The 27,050-nt window shown below is 40.9% G+C and overlaps 1 protein-coding gene across 2 annotated transcripts in view; it reads left to right on the forward strand.

Moving 5' to 3' along the window:
• Positions 1–27,050, forward strand: part of MRC1 (mannose receptor C-type 1) — an 88,779-nt gene that overhangs the window by 58,539 nt on the left and 3,190 nt on the right. For both annotated transcript variants that reach the window (XM_056114537.1, XM_056114538.1), the window contains exons 16-29: positions 100–141; positions 1,563–1,726; positions 3,072–3,139; positions 4,380–4,480; positions 6,072–6,214; positions 6,600–6,714; positions 10,193–10,359; positions 13,666–13,768; positions 17,698–17,933; positions 20,586–20,751; positions 21,702–21,851; positions 23,390–23,503; positions 24,833–24,997; positions 26,009–26,050. In XM_056114537.1, the coding sequence (XP_055970512.1) occupies positions 100–141; positions 1,563–1,726; positions 3,072–3,139; positions 4,380–4,480; positions 6,072–6,214; positions 6,600–6,714; positions 10,193–10,359; positions 13,666–13,768; positions 17,698–17,933; positions 20,586–20,751; positions 21,702–21,851; positions 23,390–23,503; positions 24,833–24,997; positions 26,009–26,050 (1,776 nt within the window). The remainder of the gene's footprint in view (positions 1–99; positions 142–1,562; positions 1,727–3,071; positions 3,140–4,379; positions 4,481–6,071; positions 6,215–6,599; positions 6,715–10,192; positions 10,360–13,665; positions 13,769–17,697; positions 17,934–20,585; positions 20,752–21,701; positions 21,852–23,389; positions 23,504–24,832; positions 24,998–26,008; positions 26,051–27,050) is intronic.

Genomic DNA, 27,050 nt, shown 5'->3' on the forward strand with positions numbered 1-27,050 from the left:
GATGGATGTAGAACTGGAGAGTGGAAGGGAGGGAGTGTCTGAATGAGAGAAGAGTCACGTTTTTAGCTTCACACTTTCTCATTAACCTTTGTTTTCCAGGCGAGACACCAAAACCAGAACCGACGCCAGCTCCTCAAGACAGTAGGTGTCTCTTCTTCTCCCCTCTCTCTTGCCCATTGCTTCTCTTTGCCTCTTTTATTGCTCGATGGCAGTAAGTGCCCTGGGCAGGTAGACTGACTGATGTTTCCATGTACAAGTATCAGGCATGCTAATACGCTTTCTCTGGAATTTGGGACTCAAATATCAGGGCCCAGGAGCCTTCTTCAGCACATATATTAGCTTCCCAAGACTGCTAGAACACATTTTTGCTTACCCTCTAACTTCACACTACACCCCTGCATCCCCAGACAGTTCTGGAGGTCAGGGATTGGAAATGAGCTTCACTGGGCCCAAGTCAAGGCATCTGCAAACCACACTCTCTCCAGTTTGTGTTCTTGCCCTGGATGGTTTGATTGTTGTCCCTTGTCCCATTTCTGAGAACTGCCATGTAGCCTGGGTTATTTGTAGATGGCTTTCTGCTTGCATAGGAACATCTCTGCCTCCTTTTGCTAGGGTCCCTGTGGGTAGATTTAGGACCCATAGGTGTGCTCCAGGGCAATTGCTTCCTTCTTCACACACACACACACACACACACACACACACACACACACACACACACACAAACACCATATGGGGGAGGAACACCCTGGAATAATCAAGAGGGGTGCGATGGTAGCCCCAGAGACAGAATGGTGGAAGCCCTTTCTATGTGTTTGTGTAGATTTTCATGAGGGACTGTGACCTTTTTGATTTTGAAAAGGAACCTCAAGCCAAAAAAAGGTTGGGGAACCTCTGACCTCAGACACTTGATCTTAGGATCCTTCTCTTAATCATCCTTGCAAAATGCTAAGGCAACATTCACACATTTCAGAGGTCAGGATGGTCAGGACAGCCTATCTTTGGAACTCTTATTCAGCACAGACCCATAGAATTACTGAGTTGGAAGAGAACCTAAGGCCACTCCTGGTGTGTGACTTCATTATACACTGGAGCACACAAGATCATCCAATTTTGTTTTTTTATAATTGATAGTTGCAGTTTCTAAATCTGCATGCATACACATACACATACTCACACTCACACATTATATTCTTATATATAATATATACTCTATATATTCATATATATACATATACATGTATTCTTCTAGCTGTGCCCAGCTACTGAAGAAAGTAAAATTCTATCCAACAATATTTATCCAACACAACCCAGACAACTTAGCAGAGAAGAGAAATTTGCTAGTTTATTCTAAAATGGTGGAAACTGGGTCTTTGGCCTCAGTTCATTCAGCGATTATGGGGTGTAAACTTCCTGTCTATTCTGGGCTCACACAGTCATTGGTAATTCTCACAGAGCTGCACTCCTCTTTTCACATCTGTACACCATACCTATCAAGTTCTTGACTGAATCTGAGCAAAATGCTTGTCTTTCCCCCTCACCCACGCCTCACGTTTGTGTTTCAGATCCACCAGTCACTGAAGATGGGTGGGTTATTTATAAAGAATACCAGTATTATTTTAGCAAAGACAAGAAAACCATGGATGATGCACGAGAATTTTGCAAGAAGAATTTTGGTGATCTTGTTACTATTCGAAGTGAAAGTCAGAAGAAATTTCTGTGGAAATATGTAAGAATATTGTTAAGTGTGGAACCTCTGCTAAGCAGAGAATATGTCAGTGGTACCTCATTGTACAGTTTCAAAATTATGAGCTAAATTTAGCCTTGTAAGGTTGGAGGAAAGATGTAAATGCCAAGGAACTAGAGTTGGGTGCTGGCCCAAATGGTTGAAGGTTCAGTATAGAATGACAAAACTCAGGGACCATTTTCAGTTTGCACTTTGGAGAATTCAGACTTGGTAGCTTTGATTTACTAGTTTAAGTCTCAGAGACTGTAATTATTATCTTATTTTCTGATTCCATGATGATATTTTATTTTATTCTAGTTTTTAAATTAATGATATTGACTTACCATTGGTTGACAAGTTGGTGCAGTTCCAGGAGGATAGTGCCACACCTCCTTAAGCATACGAGTCTTCTCTTTGCATGATCAATACTTGTTTATTTTTAAACTTTATTTTGTTGTACTTTAGATAATATGGTTACAGTAGTCTCAAAATAATGTAGTTTTGATGTACAAAATTACAACATCCAAGGCGCATTTAATCAACTTATGGAGCAACTATATACACTATCTAGTTCATCCATATGAAACATCAATTACATGGCAAATAAACTCTTCTGTGCCAACTAGAAATTGTAGCACTGTAGCACTGTCCTCCACTTCACTGATTTGCTCGAGTGGGCCCAGTAACGTCTCCATCGTGAGACTTGTTGTTACTGTGTTTGGTGTATGGAACACATCACGGGTAGCATGCCAGGCTTTGCTGTGCGGTGAGATACTCTTGGTAGCTGGCGGGGCTCTCTGAGAGGGGCAGAAGAATCAAACGCGGGTCGGCCAGGCCGGCCACGTGCAAGGCAAATGCCCTACCACTGTGCTATCACTCCAGCCCAACTAGAAATTATGGAAAATAAATCAAGCAGTTAAGATTTTGCATTGATGGATTCTGAATAGTAAAGGTTGATTATTCATTTAAAGGATTTGTCTTAGTTGGATAAAAACTTGTTGGCTTTTAATTATTCATATAATTTTTTTCTTGCCTGTACACAATCATCAACTCACAGCATAGAATTAATTAATTTTTTTCCAAGAGTGTTTTGGCACAGAACATCTGTCCTTTTTATCTTTTCTATGAAAAAATTCAGATATACAGCAAACTTTCTGTGCGAATTTCTCCATAGGAAAATTTCCTAGGAGGATGTTAATTGTCACATTAACAGTTTCACTGAGAAATGCTTGACCTATATCACTGTCAGCAGAAGATAAACAACATGGTGGTATGATTTGCAATATATTCTGGAATATGTGTGTCTTATGGGAGTAAAAATTTATATGTATGCTAATTTCATTTTTAGGCCAACAGGAAAGATGCACATACTGCATATTTTATTGGCTTACTGATCAGCTTGGATAAAAAGTTCGCGTAAGTAAACCTGACTAAAATTTTACTTAGGATAGTGATCTCCTTCCTTCCTTCCTTCCTTCCTTCCTTCCTTCCTTCCTTCCTTCCTTCCTTCCTTCCTTCTTCCTTCCTTCTTCCTTCCTCACTCCTTTCCTTTCTTCCTTCCTCTCTTCCTCCCTTCCTTCCTCCCTCTTTCCTGCTGGTTGCCTATACCAGGCATGTGGACAGGTAATGTAAGCCCCTCCCAGAAATTCTTAGCCAAGTGGGCCAGTGCTTTGATGCCAAGGCCTGAGGATGAGGTGCTGCTCTGGGCCTAGTGATACTGGGGATAATATGGGTCACCCAAGTAGTACTGAGGTGGGGTGCTCACCACATGTCAGCTATGCATGATAGCTACTGTACTATCTCTCTAGTTCTGAATTTATTTTTCAAACTAGGGTTCCTTCTGGACTTTCCTTGGTGTCCAGAACTGAAGGGTCTTCTTTTGCATCCTTTCCTCCACGCCCTCCACTCCCCATGGCTCTAACATTGCTTTGATGTATCCTTCTGACTGCTTGACATGTTTTTCTTTCAAAGGAATGTTTTTAAGTAGTTAGAGGCAGAGAGGACATCAGTATACATTGGGGAGCTCCTTTCCTTCTTCAGTAACGCACACATTGTCATCAATTTGAAGAGCAGTACTGTCTTCTTGTGCACGCACCAATGCGTTTCCCCCTCTAGGTTCCGTGAGACTGTTTAAAGGTGTTTGATGCTCCTTTGGGTAAAACAAAATAAATAAACCCATCTTTTTATCTCTAAAATGAGAGGGTCCAATTCAATGCTCTCTTGCTTCTTTTCAGAGATGAGTTCTTGAATTTGTATCATTTATGAAGATAAATTCTGGCTTCCGTTCTTTAGCAGAAAGGAGTGTAAATGTGAAAATCAGAGACAGGGCCTATGGGGAAACTCTATGGTCTCCGTCTGGGTGGTTTTGATTGGTGGGAATTGGGCCTAAGTCAGCCAAGTTATTTGCTTCTAAGCCATTTCCAGAGTAAGCGGGTGTCCATTTCTTCTTGCACTTTCAAGATACCTGGAGGAATACAGTGCCTATGGAAGTACCAACTTCCTGCCAATCTCTCTAGAACCTTCTTTTCTGTTTGCTCAGAAAACTCTGCTCCTTTTATTTAGTCAACTGTCCAGGTCCCCCCACCCCCACGAGGCTCTAGCTAACTAGGATAGTGAGCCTATTGCTGCTAAATGCCAAGTTTCTTTTTTTTCCCAGTTGGATGGATGGAAGCAAAGTGAATTTTGTATCTTGGGCCCCAGGCGAACCCAATTTTGCAAACGATGATGAAAACTGTGTGACCATGTATTCAAATTCAGGTAGGCACAATGGAAATCTTCTTGCATTAGCCTCGTGCTGTTGAGTGGTCATTCACGATCTCCCTGGGCTACAGGGAGCACGTGACGCTTTTGCATCAGGCCAAAGGAGATGAGAGAAGTCTATGCTTAGCTGCAGAGATGCCGGCAGTGTAAGAACGGGTGCTTCTTGTTTATGCTGAAAGATGACAGTCTTCTCGATCCTTATTTTATGAAGCATGCTTGCTCTTTTGTTTTGTCTTCTTTGGCTTTTGGGGTCACACCTGGCAATGCTCAGAGGTTACTCCTAGCTCTGAACTCAGGAATCACTCCTGGTAGTGCTCGGGTGACCATATGGGATGCCAGGGACTGAACCTGGGCCAGCCGTGGGAAAGGCAAATGCCCTCCCACTGTACTATCTCTCAGGCCCCAAAACATGTTTTCATATTCTGATTTGTGGAAACTATACAGAAGGCACATTTTTTGTTTTGCTTTGTTATCTATGAGGCAGCCCTGTAGTCTATATGTCCTAGGTATGTAGGTTCACCTATTCATATCTCACCATGCCCACTGTCAATGACAACATGGTACCAGGAACAAGGTCCACCAGAACCCTCAAACCCTCCACTCCACCCCCATTCCCCCTTTGATAACTTCAGTTCTGCACTCAGCACCCAAGGATTGATTTTGGTTTGATTTTGTCTGTTTGCTTTGCAGTTTTATTCAGCATCTAGATTATCAATCTTTTTTTCCCTCTCTTAACTGCAGATCTTACTATTGTTAAGTCTAGCGATAGCACAGCGGGTAGGGCGTTCGCCTTACAAGCGACCAACATGGCTGACCTGAGTTCGATTCCTCCGCCTCTCTCGGAGAGCCCGGCAAGCTACCGAGAGTATTCGATATGCCAGACACAGTAACAACAAAGTCTCCAATGGAGACGTTACTGGGCCCGCTCGAGCAAATCGACGATCAACGGGAGGGCCTTTACCTTTACCTTTACCTTTAATGAGATTACACACCTAAAACACTAAGCAAATTCTTGGGATCTATGAAAATAGGTAGATTTTTATTAGATTTTTTAAATGATTTTATATAAAGATATAAAATAACTATATAACATATTTCATTATGCAAATATTTATATAAAATATAAAATAATATAAATACATAAATATTTCTATAAAATATAAAATAAATATTTGTATAAATATACAAATATTTCTATAAAATATAAAATAAATGTTCATATAAATGTATGAATATTTCTATAAAGTATAAAATAAATACTTATACAAATATATTATATAGATATATTATGTAAATATAATTTAAAATATAATCAGATTTTTATTATTAGCTCTGTATATTTAGATTGCATTAGACAACATCAGCTCCATGCCTGTTTCATAATAAATGCCTTATAGCATTGATCTACTATTAGTTCAGATGAAAATACTCAAGGAAATGACATAGCCCTTTGGAGTCACTTGTATCATTTCAAATTTCATTCTAGTTGAAACCATTTTTGAGATTCCCCACAGAATATGGGTGTATTTAAAGATTTTTTTTTGTTATAGCCTTTGTATATCTAATTTTCCTCTTTGCTCTTTGCCAGGATTTTGGAATGATATTAACTGTGGCTACCCAAGCGCCTTTATTTGTGAAAGACATAACAGCAGCATTAATACTACAGCCATCCCCACCACAGCCCCGCTCCCGGGAGGTTGTAAGGACGGTTGGTCCTTTTACAATAACAAGGTACTGAAAAAAGTGACTCACAACCTTGGCATTAGTCCATGCCAGGGGTGACAATGCTTCTCTTTTGACTCAAAGTTGACTTCAATTTACCTAATCACTTTAGAAAACAATAAACAAGCCTAGGTAGATATACCCAAGTTAAATTTTCTCTGAAGATGGAGAGAACGCTTGGGAGAATTATCCAAAATAGGAGTGCCATTTCTCTAAAGTTGGGGGGAAAAAGGTGTCAAAGAAATGTTGTGGGTGTTGAAAGTCAACTAACTTAGGGAGATCTGTTGTGAGAAAATGTTTGTTTAATGATAATCTGCATGAATAATTTAGATTTTTTAGAACAAGCAATATTATCTTTTGTTAAGCACTGTTTTTTTTTTCATTCCTGTCCTAGTGTTTCAAAATCTTTGGATTTGTTAAAGAAGAAAGGAAAAATTGGTCTAAGTCACGGACAGCTTGCATAGAACTTGGAGGGAATCTGGCATCCATACTCAATGAGAAGGAGCAAGGTAGGCGGCCCATCCACAGTCACAGATACCTTTAAACATGTACTTCTTCTGATGAAATGGCCTGATATGACTGGGAGTGAATGACTCTGTTTTAATTTTCTGAGTGAAAACTAGGAAGGGAGGAGTCAAAGACATTGAGAACTCTTATTCAGTGGAGGTGCCATGCTAAGTCTTTATGTATAAAGTTCTTTTCCATTGTCCTAATCATGCCATGAAACAGGTCTCAGCACTCTACCAGTGAGAGAGAATGTGGCATTGAGAGCCTTGTGTCCAGGCCTGAGAGGTCAGGATGTGGAATTCTGTTCCTTCTGTGCCCTGTAGAATTAGATCTTATTTCATTCTGCTTTCATTAAATCTTTCTGTGGCTCTCAGGCTCAAACAAACATAGTGCTTTTAGGAATAAAGCAAAAGATGACTGAATTCCCAATTACCATTTTTCATTTATAAAACAGATTTCTAAATAAGAACGTTGAACCAATTGGAGAAAACAAAAAAAAAACTTTCGATAAAATCCAAGGACAAACCAGAGCCCAAGGGAGAAGGGGGAAGGAAACTCAGATCTCAGATTCAAGACATTATTGCTGAAAACAAGGACTCTTGTTTGCCCTGACCTAAACTAAATGGTCGTGTGGACTTTGTAACTCATCCCTTGAAGGACAATGTTGGTCCAGTAGAGATGAAGGTCTTGGTCCCTGCAGAAGCAAGGGGCAGGGGATGTTTGAGAGACCTCTCAGCACCTGGAAGAGTTGATGTAGTCTTTGAAATGACTCATCCCAAGTGGCACATCTCAAGTGACTCCAAGAGGAAGAGAGGTTCAGTGAATGTGATTAGGGGAAATCAATCAAGGTTCAGAATTAGAAAGTCATTCATGAACTTAAAACTGACAGGAGAGGGGGGAGGCAAAGAGCTAGCACAGTGGTTAAGGCTCCTGTACTTGCAAGTGGCTGACCCAGGCTCGATTCCTGGTACTCTGTTGTGCTCCCCAAGCTCCTTTAGGCGTGATCCCTGAGCACAGAGCTGGAAGTAATGCCTGGGCATGGCCCAGCCTGGCCCCCACAAAGCAAACAACCAAACTCTTGGTAGGCTGGGCTGATTCATGGGTGTTCTGAAGGTCAGGGAAAACAGTTCTATTGGAAGGTCCTCAGATGCTGGGGACACACATGCTCAATGAATGTGGGATGGCAATGTTTGTTATACATGGGAATGTATATGGGTGTTGTTGGGAAACAGGTGGAGGCTGAACGGATTTTCATTTTAATTTCCCAGAGCGCCTTTTTGATTTTTTTTTTGGCTCTGAGAGTCTTTGAGTTCAAAATCATGCACTGAAAAACTAGCATTACTCAAAAAAATAATGAAGAGGGCAGATCCCAGAAATTTGTGTGGCATTGTCCCAAGGGCTCTTTCAAGCACAATATACATCCATGTGCCAAGATTTCACTGAGAACCTTCAATAAGTTCAGTAGCTTGCCAGACACTGAAAAGGGTCAAACCATAATACTCAGAGGAAAAAAAAAAGAAAGAAAGACAAACCTTAAGAATGTCATATTCCCATTTCTCTAACTGCCTACTACATTTCAGGGACAGCTACCCAACAGAAAAACACAGTAATTGATTTCCTCCCTTAACCACAAAATGCTTATTCCTGGCATCACAAAATTAGAACCTGGGTAATAGAGATGTGCAGAAGGAAACAATTTTCAAATAAAATAACATTATTCCTGGCAAAAGCAGCCCACGTTGTTGAATACATATTGTGGTCTTTGGCAGGAAAAAAAAGTGTCAGCACTGAAATGCTGGCAGGTAGAGCTTATCCACATTTCATTTCAAATCGGGGGGCAGAGTAAAGGCTCTGATCTTGTTGAGGAAATAAAACCAAACCAGGATAAATAACTGTCCAGGTTCTTCTTCCCCTCAGAAATATTGAAAGAAAAAACATCATTTTCCTTTTCAGTAGGGATAAGAAATATCTGAGCAGAGCGGTTACCTGCCCCGACCACTCTGAAGAAGAGCAACTGTGTGTCTCTTTCCAAATGAACAGATCACTGTGTCCTTCTCTTGCATATTTTCTGTTGGTCACCCCTAGCACTGAGTTCTGGGTTTCTGAGTTATGTTCAGAAGCAGCATTTTTGGCATTGGATATTTGGAAGCAGCTGTTGGGTTCGTGCAAGTGCTGGTGTTGGCCACAGAAGGAAGGTCTGTAGAGTGGACTTTAGAGGGGAGGGCCGTGGACACTGGCCGGCGGTCAGTCACCTCCTCTGCTTCAGAATCATAGAGGAAACCAGAGGCCGTATTTGTTAGCTTCTCTCTGCATTTCTCTACATCTCCCTTTACCCAGGATGGCAGCACTTAGTGCCAAAATGCCCCCACATCCCAGCATTTTGCACACTCAGCAGCTAACTCCTCAGAGTGGGGGGGGGGGGAGCAGGAAAAAAAAACCCAAAATAGCTCCTTTTCTTTGACAAAACCCAGATACTGATAATTTGACAGCAAGAGGCTTCTTGGGTTGTTTGTTGATATTCTTGTTGGGGACCACACCTGGCGGTGCTCAGGGCCTACTCCTGGCTCTTTGCTTAGGGATCATTCTTGGTGGTGCTTAGGGGACCTTACGCAGTGCCAGGGACTAAGTCTAGGGCATGAAAGGCAAGTGCCTTAGTCTTTCTTTGGCCCAAATGTTTCTTGTAGTGATAATTTTGTTGTTATTTTGTTTTGGGGTCATACCTGACTGTGTTCAGGGCTTACTTCCTGGCTCTGTACTCAGGGATCACTCCTGGAAGAGCTCAGGACGCTATGTGTGGTGCCAGGATTGAAACCAGGCAGGCCACATGCAAGGCAAGCACCCTACTTGCTGACCCTGACAGAATTTTCTTTTCACTATCTGAGCTCCCTTGATCATTGTATAACTGAAACCCAAGCACAAAAATTTGTAAGTCTACAACTGTACCTCATGGTGTTTCACTAATAAAAATTAAAAAATTTAAAAAAAATTTAAAAAAAGAATTTTCTTTTCAGAATTTTCCTAGGGGACGAGCACTCTCCATTCTCCCTCAGTTCTTATCATCAGATTCCATTATTTCTAGAAACTTACTCACCCATTAAATTGGCATGTGAGTAAGGAAGTGTCTCTCTTCTGGTGGTTGGGGGAGTGTATTAATGGGCGGTGGCCAGGGGCTGGTCCTCAGGCTCCTTCTGCCTCTCCCTCCCAGAGTACCCTGGTCCCTGAGCAGGGTCCCACTGGTCCCGCTGTCTGCAGTGAGCCAAACTAGACCTTTACTGTGAGAAAGTTTTCAAAGTCCAAAGGTGAAGAAGGAAAATGAAGTAGACATTAGGTTGTGTTTATTTCCATGATGACTGCTCATAACTCAGACTACACACTTTAAGCATGGGTTCGACATTTGAAGATGAAAGTATTTAGAATCCCCTCCTCCCCACCCCACCACCAATCCCTAATGCTTAAAATATTGTGAATTTTTTTTTTCAGCATTTATCACCTATCACATGAAGGACTCCTCGTTTAATGCTTGGACTGGATTGAACGATGTCAATTCGGAGAACACATTCCTCTGGACAGATGGCCGAGGGGTACACTACACAAACTGGGGCAAAGGGTTCCCAGGAGGACGGAGGAGCAGCATTTCTTTTGAAGACGTAAGTGTCTGTTTCAGCTGGTCTCTGTATTCGGGCTTGGTCTTATGTGGGGAAAAATAATTCTCCCTCCATTGAGTTTCTTGCAGAGTTTCACTGTCTAACTCCAGCGGCCTCAAGGAAGGACTGTGACGCTAGTAGAAACTCTTTGGCCACTGGGTGTGGGAACGCTGTGTCCCAGCTGGACTGTCCTGTAGTCAGGACTCACACTGGGACCCATCCCAAGTGACTTCCTTTGCCTCAGCTGCTCCTAAACTCTTAAAGCTCTTGAACTGTCTGGGACAGAAGCCTGTAAGCTACTGCTACTTCTGGAATTATCTTGTCTTCAGAGTCTCTGCCTTCTTCCACACACTTCTTCTTTGTCCTTTATAGGACAAAGGTGGTGCTGGTGGGTCAGGGGAGTCTGCTTCAGAAGGAGAGCGCATATGTCATCGCTATGTGAAGTCCTCAGTTTGGTTTCCAATCCCACGTGGCCCATTGAATAGTGTGGGCAGGAAGAGTTAAAGGGAAGACAAGAAGGGAGGGAGGGAAGAATAGAAGGCAAGGCAGGAAGGCCAGATGGGAGGGTCAGTAGCATGGAGAAAGTGAAAGTGAGGCTGCAGAATAGTAGCTTCCCATTCTGAATCACTGTGGAATTCACGGGGAAGACACTCTGGGAGGGCACAGTCTCATCTTTGTGGAGGTCAAGGGAAGTAGAAATGAATGTGCTCAGGGGTTCTTTTCTTCAGCCTTAAAGTTAGGGAAGTTATTCAGGGGATGAAGAATGCCATGGGCCGTGTTTGTGGATAAGGTGACAAAGCCCTTCAGACAAAAAAAGGTACATGGATTTGGGCAGGAGTCCATGGCACCTGGCACTCCTCTACGTGGCTCTATTTCCCTTGACCATGCCTGGTAGTTCTCAGGATTCACTCCTGGCGCTGCACTCAGGGATTACTCTTGGTGAGTCTTGGGGGAATTTACGGAGTAGCAGGGGTCAAGCCACGTCAGCCATGTACAATCCAAGAACCTTATCCACTGTGCTGTCTCTCTAGCCCCACTTTAGAAAAGTTTTATGCAGAAAAGAAGACAGAAGGGCACACTTCTGAAGATAGAAAGAAAAATTTAGAGTAACTTAGATGCCCTATGAGAGAATTGGGCATTCAGATAAAGGAACAAAATAAAGATTTGAGCAGGAAATAAAAGTTGTGATCAAAACAGCATCTTTGGGCTAATTTGGTGGATCTGAGCAAAAGGATCCACCAAATTAGCCCAAAGATTTGGTGACGGGTGAGTCATTTTAATGTAAATAAATTTTTTGAACTTTCTGAAAATCAAATTAATCTTTACAGATAGAACTGGGAATGTAAGAAGATAAAGTAGGGTGCTGTGGTGATGGTATTGTGGGGATGCTTAGAAATACCTCAGTGGGAAAGCAAGCTTTATGTAAAAGCAAAAGCAAGTTCATTATCAGAACTGCTTTCAGAACTTTAAGAATAGAAGAAATTCCCCAGTTTTCCAGTAGCTTGGCAGTCACACCCACAAACTGCCCCTGGCGCCATGTAATCTCATCAACAATGGCCAAGATCCAGATACTATACAATAAAGCTCCCGGAAGAGAGAGATTCAGAATTTCCTGGAGTACTCTAGCCTACTGATTTAACTAAAGTAGCACACATTTGTTTGGTTTTAACATACTTGTTTGTATTCTCTTATATATGGGCTTAAATGGCTCCAGAATGAAATACAACAACCTTCAAACACTTCCCTCTTGTTGCGGTGGGAAGATGCTTAATGGTGGGGTAGGTGTTTGAATATTATCTGTAATGAACTATTGTGAACTACTATATGAAAATAAAATGTATAAAAATAGCAAAGAAATACATCTACACAATGGAGTACTATGTAGCTGTTAGAAAAGATGAAGTCATGACATTTACATACAAGTGGTACAACATGGAAAGTATCATGCTAAGCGAAATGAGTCAGAAAGAGAGGGATAGACATAGAAAGATTGCATTCATCTGGGGGACATAAAGTAACAAAATATGAGATTAATACCCAAGAATAGCTGAGATCAGCACCAGGAGGATTACTCCATAGCTTAGTGGCCAGTCGGGCATTCTAGAGGAAAGGGCAGCTCAGATAGAGAAGGGAGCACCAAATAAAGGGTGTTTGGAGGATCCTCCCAGGAGGGGAGATGCATGTCGAAAGTGGACTATGGACTGAACATGTTTGCCACTCAATGCCTCTTTTGCAGACCACAACACCCAAAGGAGAGAGAGAACACAGGGGATTGCCCTGCCACAGAGGCAGGGGGGGATGGGGGGATGGGGGTGGGGGGGATATTATCCATGGTGGTGGAAAATGGGCACTGGTGGAGGGATGGGTATCTGATCATTGTGTAATCAAACCCAAGCACAAAAAATTGTAAATCTACAACTGTACCTCATGGTGTTTCACTAATTAAAAAAAAATTTTAAAAAAATAGCAAAGAAAAGGAGAATAGCAGAAACAACACTAAGCATTTGTAATCTCACTGTCTTGCAAAAACAAACAAACATGATTTGTGTTGAACTTAGCACACTTTTCTTAGTACATATCCAAATATAAAATTTGTGTCCAACAAATAAGGAATCAAAATGTGCATACCATTTATTACCATGTCAAAGGGAGGAGACTAAGAGTGTGAGGGAGAAGAATCAGTTGACACTTTGAGACAGAAACATCCCTGTGTGTACAGGTTTTGTGGAGTAGAACAGACTCCGAACCAGGAGAATGGAAGTCAGGAAGAGCAATGAAGGGGGATGAAGACAAGTAGAGAATCTTAGAAATGTGGGGCGCTCCTGAGTGTGAAGGCTCATGGGATAATGAGGCTAGAGGCCAGGAGGCTGATACAACTATAGCCATGAAGGAAAGGGATCAGGGACGGAATGGAAGGTCCCACAGGAAAGTTTCTCAGCCCTTTCTCCACCATGGATCCAAGGTTACTGGGTTTCCAATGAAGACAACAAGAGTTCAGGGTAAGGATTTTCTTGGAGAGTAAGGAGGAGTTGAATATGCCATTGAATGAAAGGGTCTTGTTTTCTCTGATTTATTAATATTTGTCCCCCATCAATTGTTGCCAGAGTTTTTACAGATTCAACATGAATTTGACATTTTATTCCCATTGGTCCATATTTGGGATATGTCTTCCTCTACCTGAGCTTTCTCTACCTACCCTCTTCTCCTTTGATGGGGAGAGAGAAAGCGTCGCTGCTGGCTTTTTCATGAATTCACTGCGGTAATTGCCATTCACACAATTTTTTCCTTTCTCTGTAAAAAAATATACAGGCTGACTGTGCAGTTATTATTGGAGGAAATTTAAGGGATGCGGGGAAATGGATGGATGACAACTGTGACAGCACACAAGGCTACATATGCCAGATGCCTTCTGGTAAGTTTGCTGATCTTTACCAGCCCCCAAGAACTGGGGACTTTACATTCATGTTTTAAAAAGATGGCCTCTTCAATTTTGTCATGAACCTAAAAAATATTTTTTTAAATCTTATTTTAAAAATGATCTGTCCTTCAAAAGCACATCAAGTTCCATTGATCTTACCTGAACTCATTGTATGAACAGAAAAAAGGGTCTCATTTTCTCTGATTTATTCATATTTGCCTTCATTACTTGTTGCCAGAGTTTTGTGCAAATTCAATATGAATTTGAAATTTTATTTTCCATTGGTATATATTTGGGATGTCTTCCTCTGCCTAATCTTTCTCTACCTACCCTCTTCTTGTTCCCTCCTTCTTTCCTTTACCCTCCCTCCCTCCTCTTTCCCTTCTTCCCTCCTCCTTTCCTCAATCCCTCCTTCCTTCTTTCCTTCCTTCTTTCCTTCGTTCTCTCCTTCCTTCCTTCCTTCCTTCCTTCCTTCCTTCCTTCCTTCTTTCCTTCCTTCCTTCTTTCCTTCCTTCCTTCCCTCCCTCCTTCCTTGCTTCCATCTCTCCTTCCCTCCCTCCCTCTCTCCCTCCCTCCCTCCCTCCCTCCCTCCCTCCTTCCTTCCTTTCTTCTTTCCTTCCTTCCTTCCTTCCTTCCTTCCTTCCTTCCTTCCTTCCTTCCTTCCTTCCTTCCTCCCTCCCTTGTTTCCCCCCAACCCTCCTCTATTCCTTTTCATGTCCAAGCAGAAGACTTCATATTTGGACACTCATATTTCTAGAACTGTTGCCACATATAGCACCTGTACCTCAGTGTTTGTTCTGTATTCTGTGTCTTAGTGTGTGAGGCTTCCAGTTTGCCGCCTTCTTTTAATCTAAGAAAGCCAAAATAGACAAAGAGAAGAAAACAGAGTGCAGCAAACTGAGAATCAAGATTATGGTTGGACAAGTACTGGTTTCGAGTGAAATTTAATAGAAATTCCTGTCTTTGAAAGCACAGGGTCAGAGCCAAGGAGAGGGCTCTGTGGTAAAGAGTGCAAGGTTTGTATGCCGGGGGCCTGGGTTTGATCCCCAGCAGCACGAGGTCCCCCAAGCACCACCAGGGCAACAGCCCCTGTGCACAAAAGCATAAGGGCAGAAGTTCAAAGGTAGATTAGATAAAAGGTTGAGGGTGCAGGTGCAGCGGATGTGCAGAGGCAAGAGGAAGAGTTTGAGGTTCGAGATTAGAGCTTGTCCTCCCAGAGCCAGCCTTGTGTTACACTGTTTTGGAAATCAGGATGTCACCTTATCACTATGACTGAAAATCGTGCAATGTTTCTTAAGATTGCATAGGAGCACTGCAGAAATTCTTACCTGCTGGGTCCCTCAGCCTAACTCTGAGCAACCCTGTCATCCACCCAAGGCTTCTGTGCCATTGTTCTTCAGGTCAAGGAGAGCGCCTCCCTCTGGGAGGAAATGGTGATGCACAAGCTTGTTTAAGGTCTTCTCTTTCTAATAATGAGCATAAGTGAGAGCATATTTACTCAAAATGTTCAGTGAATTAGGATTAAGGAAGACTTCCGTGAAAAAAGAGTTAAAGTTAAAAAAAGGCAGAAAAAAATTCATAGACTTTTAAAGGCAGAGCAACAGTAACAAAAGAACTACTGTAAACTTCTTTTAAAAAGTGGAACCAACAAAGCCTACTTAAATGCATCAGAGTAAGACTAGTGCCTGTCTGTGTGTAGTGGAATTAAGGACTTTTTATGTTCATTGTATTATTGTATTTTGCTATATTTTACAAAACATCTCATTGGAAATAGAAAAATCTGGTTTAATATGTTTATTAAATATATTTAATGTTTATTCTTATATTTAAGTTTTTTAATCCATAGAATATAGGGAAAATTGTAACTTAAAAACTGTCTTCATTTATGCATAAATGAATAAAATGTGAATTCATGTGAATTCATGTGAATGTATTGAACAAGAACAAATGAATTTATAATATGAATACACAGGAATAAAAGGAAAACTTTAAAGAACATGTTGCATATGTACTACCAACAATGTAATCACCTAAAATGACTAGATCATATCTAAGTTTTCTTTATGATTCTGAGTATTTTTACAGACAAATGGTTAGATGAGCTACGTTTCCTATAGTATACAGCCTTCCATGAAGCCTTTTATGTAGTTGTGCCCCAAGATTTATTTATTTATTACGACTTTTAGTCAACCCACTTTTTCCATTGATATTTTGCCAAACCCAGATCTCTCAAAGCTGGAAATTGATAAGACAGCTCAGTGTCTACCAGATGTAACATTTTAAGCCTCCTGGCCTAGATCGGTTGGTTTAATGATTTCCTACCAACACAAGGGGGCAGTAACGTCAGGGGAGAAAAAAAACGAGCAGCTGTTCTTGCTGAAGTGAAGCTGTCCCCTCCCCAAGCTTATCCATGACAAAGCTTGGTAATTGTGCTGGTAAAAGCTGAGTTGGGTTGATAGGAAGTGGCCAGATCAGGGATCCGGCCAGGACAGAGTTGGTCAGGAAAACCAACAGGAAGTCTAAAGCAGGTTTTGAGAGCTTTTTCTGTAAAGAGATAGATTGCAAATGGTTTTGGCTTTTCCAGTCAGCAATCTTTGTTTCAGCCACTCTACTCTGCTGGGGTTACAGACAATAACACTCAATAAATAAACAAGAGTGTGTGACAATACTGTATTTCATGTACTGTTCACACGTCATGAGATGTTCTTCTTTAGCTTTTGAAAACCCATTTAAAATGGGACCCAAGTGATAGTACAGGGGGTCGGTTGCTTGCCTTGCACGTGGCCCAGGTTTGAGTCCCCAGTATTCCATATGGCCCCCAAGCACTGCCAGGAGTAATTCCTGAATGCAGAGCCAGAAGCAACCCCTGAGCATTGCCAGGTGTGGCCCCCAAAGCAAAATAAAACCTAACAAAAGCTTCTTTAAAAGTTGTTCTAGGGTCGGAGCATGTTCAAACTCCTGTACCTTCTCCCCAGCCCTCCAGGATAGTTTTTAAATGAGTTTTAAATAACTAAAGTGACAGATCTATTCTGGCATTGGGACCTAGTTCCAGTGGTAAACACATGCCTTGAATGTGCAAGAATCTGAGTTTCGCCTCCGACACCTTATCCGCTACCCACACCTGTCCACCCTTGGCATTGAAAAGGATTTCAAAAAGCCCTTTTTTAGCTCCTAGGCTCCAAAGAATAGATAACAGACCAGATTTCACTTCTTTTGCAGACCTTTCCTCACATGGCTCAGTGTGTGTGGACTAAAAGCAGAGATTGGTTGGGGGTTGGTAGTGGGGGGAGCTGGATGAAGGACATAGACTCATTGGTAAGATTAAGGCTTAATCCTGAGATCAAGGTTAAATGAACCGAGACTGGTGTATAGCTTTTTCCCAGAACTTAAGACCTTTCCTTAAAGGTGCATCACCCATACATGGAGTTAAAGAGATACAAACAGATGCAAAATTTATGGATCTAGAGTGGAACAGATTGAGGAAGAAGAAAAAAGACTGTGTTTGACCCTGAAATTAAACCAACATTGAAAAATCAGCAATGGCAGGATGATGGATATTTTTTAACTTAGGAGACTAATAAATGGGATTAATTTATGACTTTTCTTTCATCCAGATACCACATCCCCTTAAATTTGCAAATCTTTTTGTATAGTTTAGAAATTTGGTCATATATCTCACTTAATGCTATTTAGGTATTACTTGGTTCATACAGGCATAATAATGTATGCATACTAATGTAAAAATTGAGTTTTGTTTTCTGGTGCTTATGAAGTCATGAAAAATATTTTAAATACCCATGTTTTGGGTTGATACTCTTCATGAAGATCAATTTTTTTTTATATTTCAAAGACATCATAGTCTGACACTGATGATATTCACGTAATGATTGAAAATACTAATGAGGATTGTCTTTTTATTCCAGACCCTTCCTTGACTAAGCTTGCAACTACAGTTCCAACAGATGACTTTATTAAACTTGGTGAGAGTAGCTATTCCCTTACAAAATTAAAGTTGCCATGGCATGAAGCAGCTGATTATTGCAAGCTCCATCATTCCCTGATCGCCAGCATCCTAGACCCCTACAGCAATGCCTTTGTGTGGCTGCAGTGGCTACAAGTGCAGTCCGAGCCCATCTGGATCGCTCTGAACAGTAACATGGTAAGTACAGGAAGTAGGAAGCTTGATGCCATCCACCATTTTGACGAAACTTTTTTTTTCTGTTCATTCACTGGAGGATTTGGGGTTTGTTGAAAGCGTTCTGCATAGTCTGAGATGATACAAGCAGAACCCAACGGCTTGAATGATAATTAATCTAGTGAAGTATGTTGGGAATCCAGTAAAGGCTTATCTAATATGTATTTTTGGTCAGATTACTTTGAATATTAAAATCATTTCTCTATCTAAATAGTTCTATTTGTCACCTCTTTCTAATGTCATGACTGCAACCATACATGGGGAAATAATAAGGAAGCAGGTCAGAGGCAGAGTTCTAGGTCATGGATACTTTATTTTATCTATTTTTTTATTTAAGAGCCATGATTTACAAAGTTACTGATAGTTATGTTTTAGGCAAACAATATTTCAACAACAATTCTTCTACTAGTGTCATTCCCTCCATCAGTGTTCCCTGATTCCCTCTCATCCCAATTCAGAATACTATGCAGCAAGGAATGATGAAATCATGTAATTTGCTGCAACATGGTTGAAACGGGAAGATATCATGTTGAGTGAAGTAAGACAGAAGAAAGACAAACACAGGATGATCTCACTTATTTGTGGAATATAGAATACCAGATGAGGCACTGTATTGTAGTAAAAAGAGGATACTTAGACATCCTTGACTCTAGTGTTTAGAGAGGAGACAGACAGAGAAGGAAGAAAATCAAGGGGGGAAGAAGAGAAGTTATGAATGAACAGGCATCAGGGCTTCATTTACACTAGTGATATGAGTGAAAGGTATAGACATATACCCAAAACACAGGTAATTTTTTTGAGACAAGCCATTTTAGAGTTCTTTTGTCCCTTAAGCTGTGGAGCTTCCAACCATGTATTAGAAATGCTTCATTGCTGTTAGGTTCTATGTTAGAGAAAAGGAACTGGAGAAGGTTGGGGTAAAGAATGAAGCACAGAGCTGAGGGACAAACGAAATATTCCTAAAGCCAATCTTCTCTAACATTCACCTGTCCATTCTTCAACCAATCTAGTCATCTAGCAAGTTTCTTAGTAAAACAAAGATGTCAACAAGTCAACAAGTAATTAAGAGATAATTCTGGCAGTGTCAAAGTGATACACACACACACACACACACACACACACACACACACAAAATGCCACAGAAAGATAAGGGACTAGCGGGTTGGGGGGGGAGGACCAAGAGAGCTTTTGATATAAAGGTGGATCTCAAGGTGTGGTTCTAGGATGGTAGAACTTAAGGGAACAATACCAGGAAGAGGGAAAAGGATAGAAAAAGAAAAAAAAGGAAAATAAGTTGGTATTAGATGTTGTAGAACTTCCAGTGCTGTGATTGAGAGGTCAAAATTTGCATTTTAGACATTGTGTGTTGACTGAGCAGGTAAGTGACTATTTTCGTCTTAGCAGTTCCACAGTGATTTTTGTGATTTCAAGTTTAGGCAACACATTTTCTAAGTCTATGTTCACTGTGATAGTAATTTACTTGATAATCATCTCGTTTCTTCTCAGAGATGTGGACACAATTCTCTTAGAAGTTTAAAATAATAGGCTTTAATTTTTTTTACAAAATCATAAAGTGGCTTTCCACTATACCAACATTTTTAACTAAAACAATTCTACTCTCCTCCTGATATCAATGGAGTTTATTATTATGTAAGCATTCTTTGGTTGACCATGGTAGGACAGCATCCAGCTTGACTTGGAATGATGTGTTTTTGATTTGGTCATTCGCTCTTCGGTAATTGGCTTGGCAAATTAGATAATGCTACTAAAAGGGAGACAAGTGTTTGAATTATTTAAAAGTTTAGTTATCTCAGATAAATGTTAAATGTCATCTATGCTTAGGAATTAACCTGTAAAATCTATCTTAGACCATTAAAAGGATAATACGGGTAAGTACTACTTTTGATGTTATCAATTAATTTGTATGTGATTTAATTTTGAGGAGGGGTTGGGCCCCACTTTGCTGTGTGCAGGGCTGACTCTTGGCTCTGTGCTCATGGATCACTCCTGGAGGTGCTCAAGGGACCATGTGTGGTGGTGGGGATTGAACCATGATTGGCCATCTACAAGGACCTTAACCCCTGTACTATCTCTCCGGCCCAGTTAGTGCTTTTTAAAAGAAAGTTTCTATTGGACCAGAGAGACAGGAAGGGGGTTTGGTGAACTGGAGCACATGCCTTACACTGGCAAGTTTCTAAGTTTGATCCCAGTGCTGATTCTCCCCTGTATCCCCACTTCAGCAACTCAGAGGCTGACCCTGATGGCTTCTAGCACTTCTGTGGTGGCCCTAGTGGCTGCCTAGCTCCCCTAGACTTACAAGCCATTGCATGAGCAGCCCCAACATTGAACTATCTGTCCTTGTCCACTGATGTTCACCATGAGGGGTCTCCAGGGTCCCTCGAGCATTGCTTGGGAAGCCTCTTCTCCAATAAAATGTTAAAGTCTGCTTTTACTGAGCTTCTGTGAGTAGAAGTGATTGTTATGTTCATTTGATTCACAGACATTGAAGAATCTTGGTGAGAATAGTCTTGAGAACTCCTCGCTCCTCAGTTGGACCTTTTGGTGTTTACTCAATGAGATGAGGCTCCCTGCTTATGGCCATTTCTGTTCTTGCAGACCAATAATGAATATGTTTGGGCTGATAAATGGAGACTGAGGTACACGAACTGGGGAGCCGATGAGCCCAGATTGAAATCAGCCTGTGTTTATATGGATGTTGATGGCTACTGGAAGACAATGCACTGCAATGAAAGTTATCATTTCCTCTGCAAAAGATCTAGTGGTAATTAAATTTTCAAAAGCAATCATGGGATTTGAAATTTTCTCAATAAGTGAAGACATTGGGTTGTTGGTATTATTAGACAGTCATGACATGTGTTGGTAGTTGAAATAACATAAAGCTTATTCCTTCACCTAAGAAAAGACTGACTTGGTAATAAATGAATATTCAGAGATTAAAGTAGCAAGAAAATTTTCTTCATTGTTAGAATTTCTTGAATGTTTATTAATCTCTGAATTTTTGTTAAGGAGATGATCAAATAGCACAGAAAATTACAAACCCTTTCTATGTCAATGATACCTTTATATCAGAATAATTTCATCAGAGTACATATATAAATTATCAGAATCAGTGATATTAATGATACTATCCTAGAATCCAGCCTGAGAACTGGACATTGGTCAAGCCTTAAAATTCTGAGTCTAGCATTTAAGTATATAGTTCAGATGTCATACATAGCTGGAAAGCATTTAGCGAGGTTAGGATCTCGAGAAAGAAGAATGTTTTGGATGGTGGGGACTTCCTTTGCTAATTATTTTGGGTTGACTATGGAGAACTCTTTATTACATATGTGATCAGTTGTCACTATACCATAGTAATTCTATTCAAATTTGTCAATTTTTTTAAAAAAAAGAGTAAAGAAAGAAAGAGGAAGAAGGAAGGATAGAGGAAGAAAGGAAGGAGGGAGGGAAGAAGGAGGAAGGAAGGAAGGAAGGAAGGAAGGAAGGAAGGAAGGAAGGAAGGAAGGGAGAGGGAGGGAGGGAGGGAGGGAGGGAAGAAGGAGGAAGGAAGGAAGGTCCAAATCCTAATAGTGGCAGATCTAAATAATTATGATTAGAACCTTAAAACAAAAAGAATGCTATGGGATACTTTCCCTTCCCAGCTAAAATCTCGTTTTCAATCTTGTGGAAACTCTGGACTGTTTTGCATTTAGTATGTCTTCCTGCTAACAGAGATCCCTGCCACTGAGCCCCCTCAGCTGCCTGGACGGTGTCCCGAGAAAGACCACTCAGCCTGGATTCCCTTCCATGGTCACTGCTACTATATTGAGTCATCATTCACAAGAAATTGGGGCCAGGCTTCCTTAGAATGTCTCCGAATGGGTAAGTAGCCACTTTCTTAATGCTGGAAAGCCCATAGCTATCTGTCCTGTCATTTTTGTGCTCCTAATGACCCTGAGTGTGAAAACATCAGGAATCTGAAAACACTAATGGGCTGCAGAGATACAACAAGGGTTGCTAAGGTGCGTGCCTTGCCCGCAGCCTACCAGAGTTTGATCCTGGCAGTGTATATGGTTCCCAGGTTCTGCAAGGAGTGATTCCCGAGTGAGAGCCAGAAGCCGTTATCTTTTATTTTTTTTAATTTTTTTTTATTGGATCACCATGAGAGCAGTTACAAAGCTTTTGGGTCGAAGTCTTGGTCGTACAATGAAACACCCATATCTTCACCAGTGCCCATTCTCCACCCCCAACAACCCCCATCCCACGCCTTCCCCCTACCTGTGGGGCAGATGATTTCCACATTACTCTCTCTCTCTACTTTGATCACATTCAATATTTTGACACCAGACCCACCATTATTATTTGAAACTTTACCCTAACACTCAGATCTGCTGAAAAGGCAACAGTAGACAATTTGTTTTCTATTGCTGGTTATGAATAACATATGATGTTGCGTGGCTGCAGTAGTGGCCGCGTGATTTTGAAATTCCAAAATTTTAACACTTAAATCTGGAGGGATTTCTGCCCAAACCTGCTGGGTTCTGAGATTTGCTCTTGAGTCTCTGGGATCATGGCCATTAAGCAGCTTGATCAGGAGCCAGAGGGGCCATTCGTGGTCGATGACTTGGGGTCTCGTTGGGGTGGGGAGGACAGGACCGGCTCCACCCCCATTCCGTGAGGCCCTGCGTCTCGTCACTGAGGGCCCAAACCTGACTGTTCAGTAGCCTCTGGAGGATGGTGGCCACCGGGCTGCTAGGGGGAACGGGCCAAGGCATGAAACCTATTCTCACTTGGGTTGGCCCAGTACCGGTAACCTACTGCAGGGACCGGACGCATTTCTGCCAAAAGCCTTTGGGTTTCGAGATTTGTTTCTGAGTCTCTGGGATCATGACCATTAAGCAGTTCAATCAGGAACCAGAGAGGCCATGCCTCCAATTATATAGCTGAGCCGGAGGTGGTTTGTGGGTGTGTCTCCCACATACCTAACTTTTGGCCGTTTACTTTCTTGGTAAACTTTGCCCCAAGTTTTTGGGGTCTGGTCAAAGGCACAGCAGCAATTTTGGGGTATCTGGAAGTCTGAAGGCGCCATCAGGCTGCTGATGCACTCACCTCACAGGTACAGGTTGACCTGCTGGCGGCACCATACCCCCCAGCCATTACCTTCTTTAAGGTAGATACCAACAGCTGCTTGTTTGCCTCTCCTACCCCAGTCATTCACTCTTGCTCACCAGGGATACTGTAAAATCAGAATCACTGAATGGAAACTGAAATTCTGACCACACGTATCCTTTTATGGTCTTTTCTGTAAGGAGAGATGTTGGAATGCTCTGTATTGCTCTTAATAGCAGTACTGTTATTATAGAAATATTTTCAGCTACTTAAGTGTCCTTGCTTAATGTTTACTCTTTTATGTTTTGCAGGTTCCACTTTGGCTTTCATTGAAAATGCCGCGGAAGCAGATTTCCTGGCTTACCGGGTTGAGCCTCTTCAGAGCAAAACCAGCTTTTGGATAGGATTATTCAGAAATGTGGAAGGTAATTTGATCACTTAAACTATTTCAGAGTGTTTTAGGGAAAATGAGATTTTAGATCTAGAAGCCTGCCCCCCAAATAATGATGAATTTGTAAAGAGTTTGAAAATTCAAACTTATCTTTTCATATGAGATAATAACGGGAATTTAAAATCATTTTCTATGTTATGTATAATGTTTCTAGGTTAAAAGAATATTTTTTGAAGCCATGTTGGTTCTGGAAGTGTTGAATATATTTTTTATCTTTTGCCGGAAAAAAATACCTTAGGGATAATTATGTGTGTGTGTTCTAATTTGGAACAAAATCTCAGTTAAAGTTATAAAGTTATATTCTCAATATCTTTTTCACTTATAATTTGTCATTATATTATTGCTGCTAAAATGTCTGATTATAAGGACCAGAGAGATACAGCTAAGGCGCTTGCCTTGTGCATAGTTGACCCAGTTTTCTTTTTTTTTTCCCCCTTGGTATTTTGACCATATCTGACTGTGCTCAAAGATAACTCCTGGCAGGTCTCAGGGACTATATAGGACGAGGGGATCAAATCACCTTTAAGGCAAAAGCTCTACACACTGTACTATTGCTTCAGCCAGGTTTGATCCCCAGCACTACATATGCTGGGTAATACCTGAGTAATCTCTGAGCCTAAAGCCAGGAATAAGCCCCGAGTATCACTGGGTGTGGCTCCAGAACCACCTTAAGTCAGGTTATGAATGAGTATTTATTACAGTATAAATAATACACTTGGGCTGGAGTGATAGCACAGCGGTAGGGCATTTGTCTTGCGTGCAGTCAGCCCTGTTAAGCCAGGTTCTATTCCTCTGCCCCTCTCGGAGAGCCCGTATCTCGCCCACACAGCAAAGCCTGGCAAGCTACCCGTGACGTATTCAATATGTCAAACACAGTAACAACAAGTCTCAAAATGGAGACATTACTAGACCTGCTCCAGCAAATCGATGAATAACAGGAGGACAGTGACAGTAAAATAATACACTTATAAATTTTGCATATTCTGTGTGTGTGTGTGTGTGTGTTCTGGGAATTGAACCCTGAGTTTCCAAACTTAAACTCTACTACTGAGTACCATCCCACATTCCTAAGATGGGTTATGTTTAACTCTTTTTTTTGGGGGGGGGGAGGGCGTCAAACCCATCAATGCTCAGGGGTTACTCCTGACTCTGCAATCAGGAATTACTCCTGGCAGTGCTCAGAAGACCACATACGATGCTGGGGATTGAACCGGATTAGCTGTGTGCAAGGCAAGAGCCCTCCCCACTGTTCTATAATTTCAGCCCCTAATTCTTATTTTTATTGGCTTTACTTGATCATTAGGAATGTGGATTTGGTTAAACAACATCCCAGTTTCCTTTGTCAACTGGAATGTAGGAGAGCCCTCCGGTGAACGAAACGATTGCGTATCTTTGTTAGCAACTACTGGACTCTGGAGTAATATTCATTGTTCTTCCTATAAAGGGTTTATTTGTAAAAGACCAAAAAGTAAGTAAAAATTTGTTCTCTAGTGCATCTATTCACAAGTTGTCATTTCTTTCCAGTATCGAGACACAAGATGTGGGATTCTAAGTTCTCTTTTTAAAAGTGGAAATCTAGAGGCCTAGTGATCAGTTGCTCTCTGCAAATCTGAGCAGAAAACACTCTTTGTCCATCCAACATAATGATCTTGCTTTATCAATACATTTAGAAGAACATATCCTTATTTTGGGGTTCACACAGTTGCAGCATGTTGGGAGAACCAGCCTATAAAGTCATCTGGCATTAGAAGGATGGGGAGAACCAACCACCCTGGGAAAATGAGAAGCCTGGATTTTGTAGCATCAGAATGTATTCTATAATAATACAATATCAGTTAAGTTTCTCTCTGAGACTGTGTGACAGTGTTTTGGGGCAGGGGTATTGCTTGTGCTGTAATTTGACATAGTCTGGGCTTGAGTCATATTTATATTGTCCTACCTCACCACAGAATACCCTGCCCAAGAAGTAGAGATGTTAAAGAGGAGAGGAGATTTAAACAACGAATATTCCTTTACCATTGTGTGTTTCTATTTTAGGATTGCATAGTTCTTTCATCTTTCAAAACTCTAATCAAAGATACCAGACCCTTTGGGGCAGTGAGAGTCTTATTTAACTCTTCATTTAGTTACCTTGTAATATGTCCACCTTCAGTTAGACAACTTAAAAACTGCTAGCCTAAAATTCAGTAGTTTGGGGAAGATTTTGAGGGTTAGTATATGGCTTATATGTAACTAAGAGGATCATCTCATTTTCAGATATTCCAGTATATTTAACTGTACAGCAGTAAGAATCTGTCATAGGGTATCTATGATCTATCTATAATCTATCTATATGTCTGTTTGTCTACCTCCCCCATGGCATGTAACCAAAACCATTTGTGGAAGATTCAATGTTTCTTGTCTATGAGTCACATAAAATTATATAACTATATAATTAGTATAAATTTTATATATGCTTAATTTATTTTTGATTTTACAGTTATTGATCCTGAGCCTACTCAGACAATAACTACAACAAAAGGTAAGATCATTATGAAATTTCAATTATGTTGAAAATTTCTAAAACCATAAGAAACTCTTCCAGTACCTCTGCTTCTCGGTAGAATGGCTTGAACAACATAAGCTCTCTTTCATTCTGTCATCATGCTCCCTTGAATAAAAGCCCTAGTAAATCACATAGGGGAACTGGGTTGGTGTTTTTACAACACAATGTATTGAAGACATTTGCTGCTGTGTTAGAAAGAACTGCCTTCTAAAAAGTCACTGGAGACCTTCTTCGAGGGTTCCTGTGGTGTTTTTATTTTCTTTTTTTTAAAAAACGAACTTCAAAAAAAGATATAATGTCATGGATAATTGCATTCAATCACTGATCCTGTTTCACTCATTTGATTGCCTGCTAAAACACATCCAGTGAGCGGCAGGAGAGTTAGTACAGGGGCTAAAGCATTTGCCTTATATACAGTCAGTCTTAGTTCAATCCTCCAGGAGTGATCTTGGAACAGAGTCAGGAGTAAGCCCTTGACACCACTACTTGTAGCTCAAATACAAATTATATAGATAATATATAAATATATTAAATATATAATATATCATATTAGACAATATATTATATATAATATATTAACCAGGCTGGAGCAATAGCACAGCGGGTAGGGCATTTGCCTTGCACATGGCCAACACAGCCAACCCGAGTTCAATTCCTCCGCCCTCTCTGAGAGCCTGGCAAGCTACTGAGAGTATCTCGCCCACAAGGCAAAGCCTGGCAAGCTACCCATGACGTATTCGATATGCCAAACACAGTAACAAATCTCACTGGGACCGCTCAAACAAATTGATGAACAATGGGAGGACAGTGACAGTGACAATATATTAATTATGATATATAATAGATTATATATTAAATGATATATATGATATATATTTTTATATATATGCCCAACAACAACAAATACCAAGTGAGATTTCTGGCTTGCCTACCTCCTTATTAGTTGCATGGGTGTGACTTACTAAATTTTCACACC

This window comes from Sorex fumeus, unplaced genomic scaffold (assembly GCF_029834395.1).
Source record: "Sorex fumeus unplaced genomic scaffold, SorFum_2.1 ptg000026l, whole genome shotgun sequence".
Lineage (NCBI taxonomy): Eukaryota > Metazoa > Chordata > Mammalia > Eulipotyphla > Soricidae > Sorex > Sorex fumeus.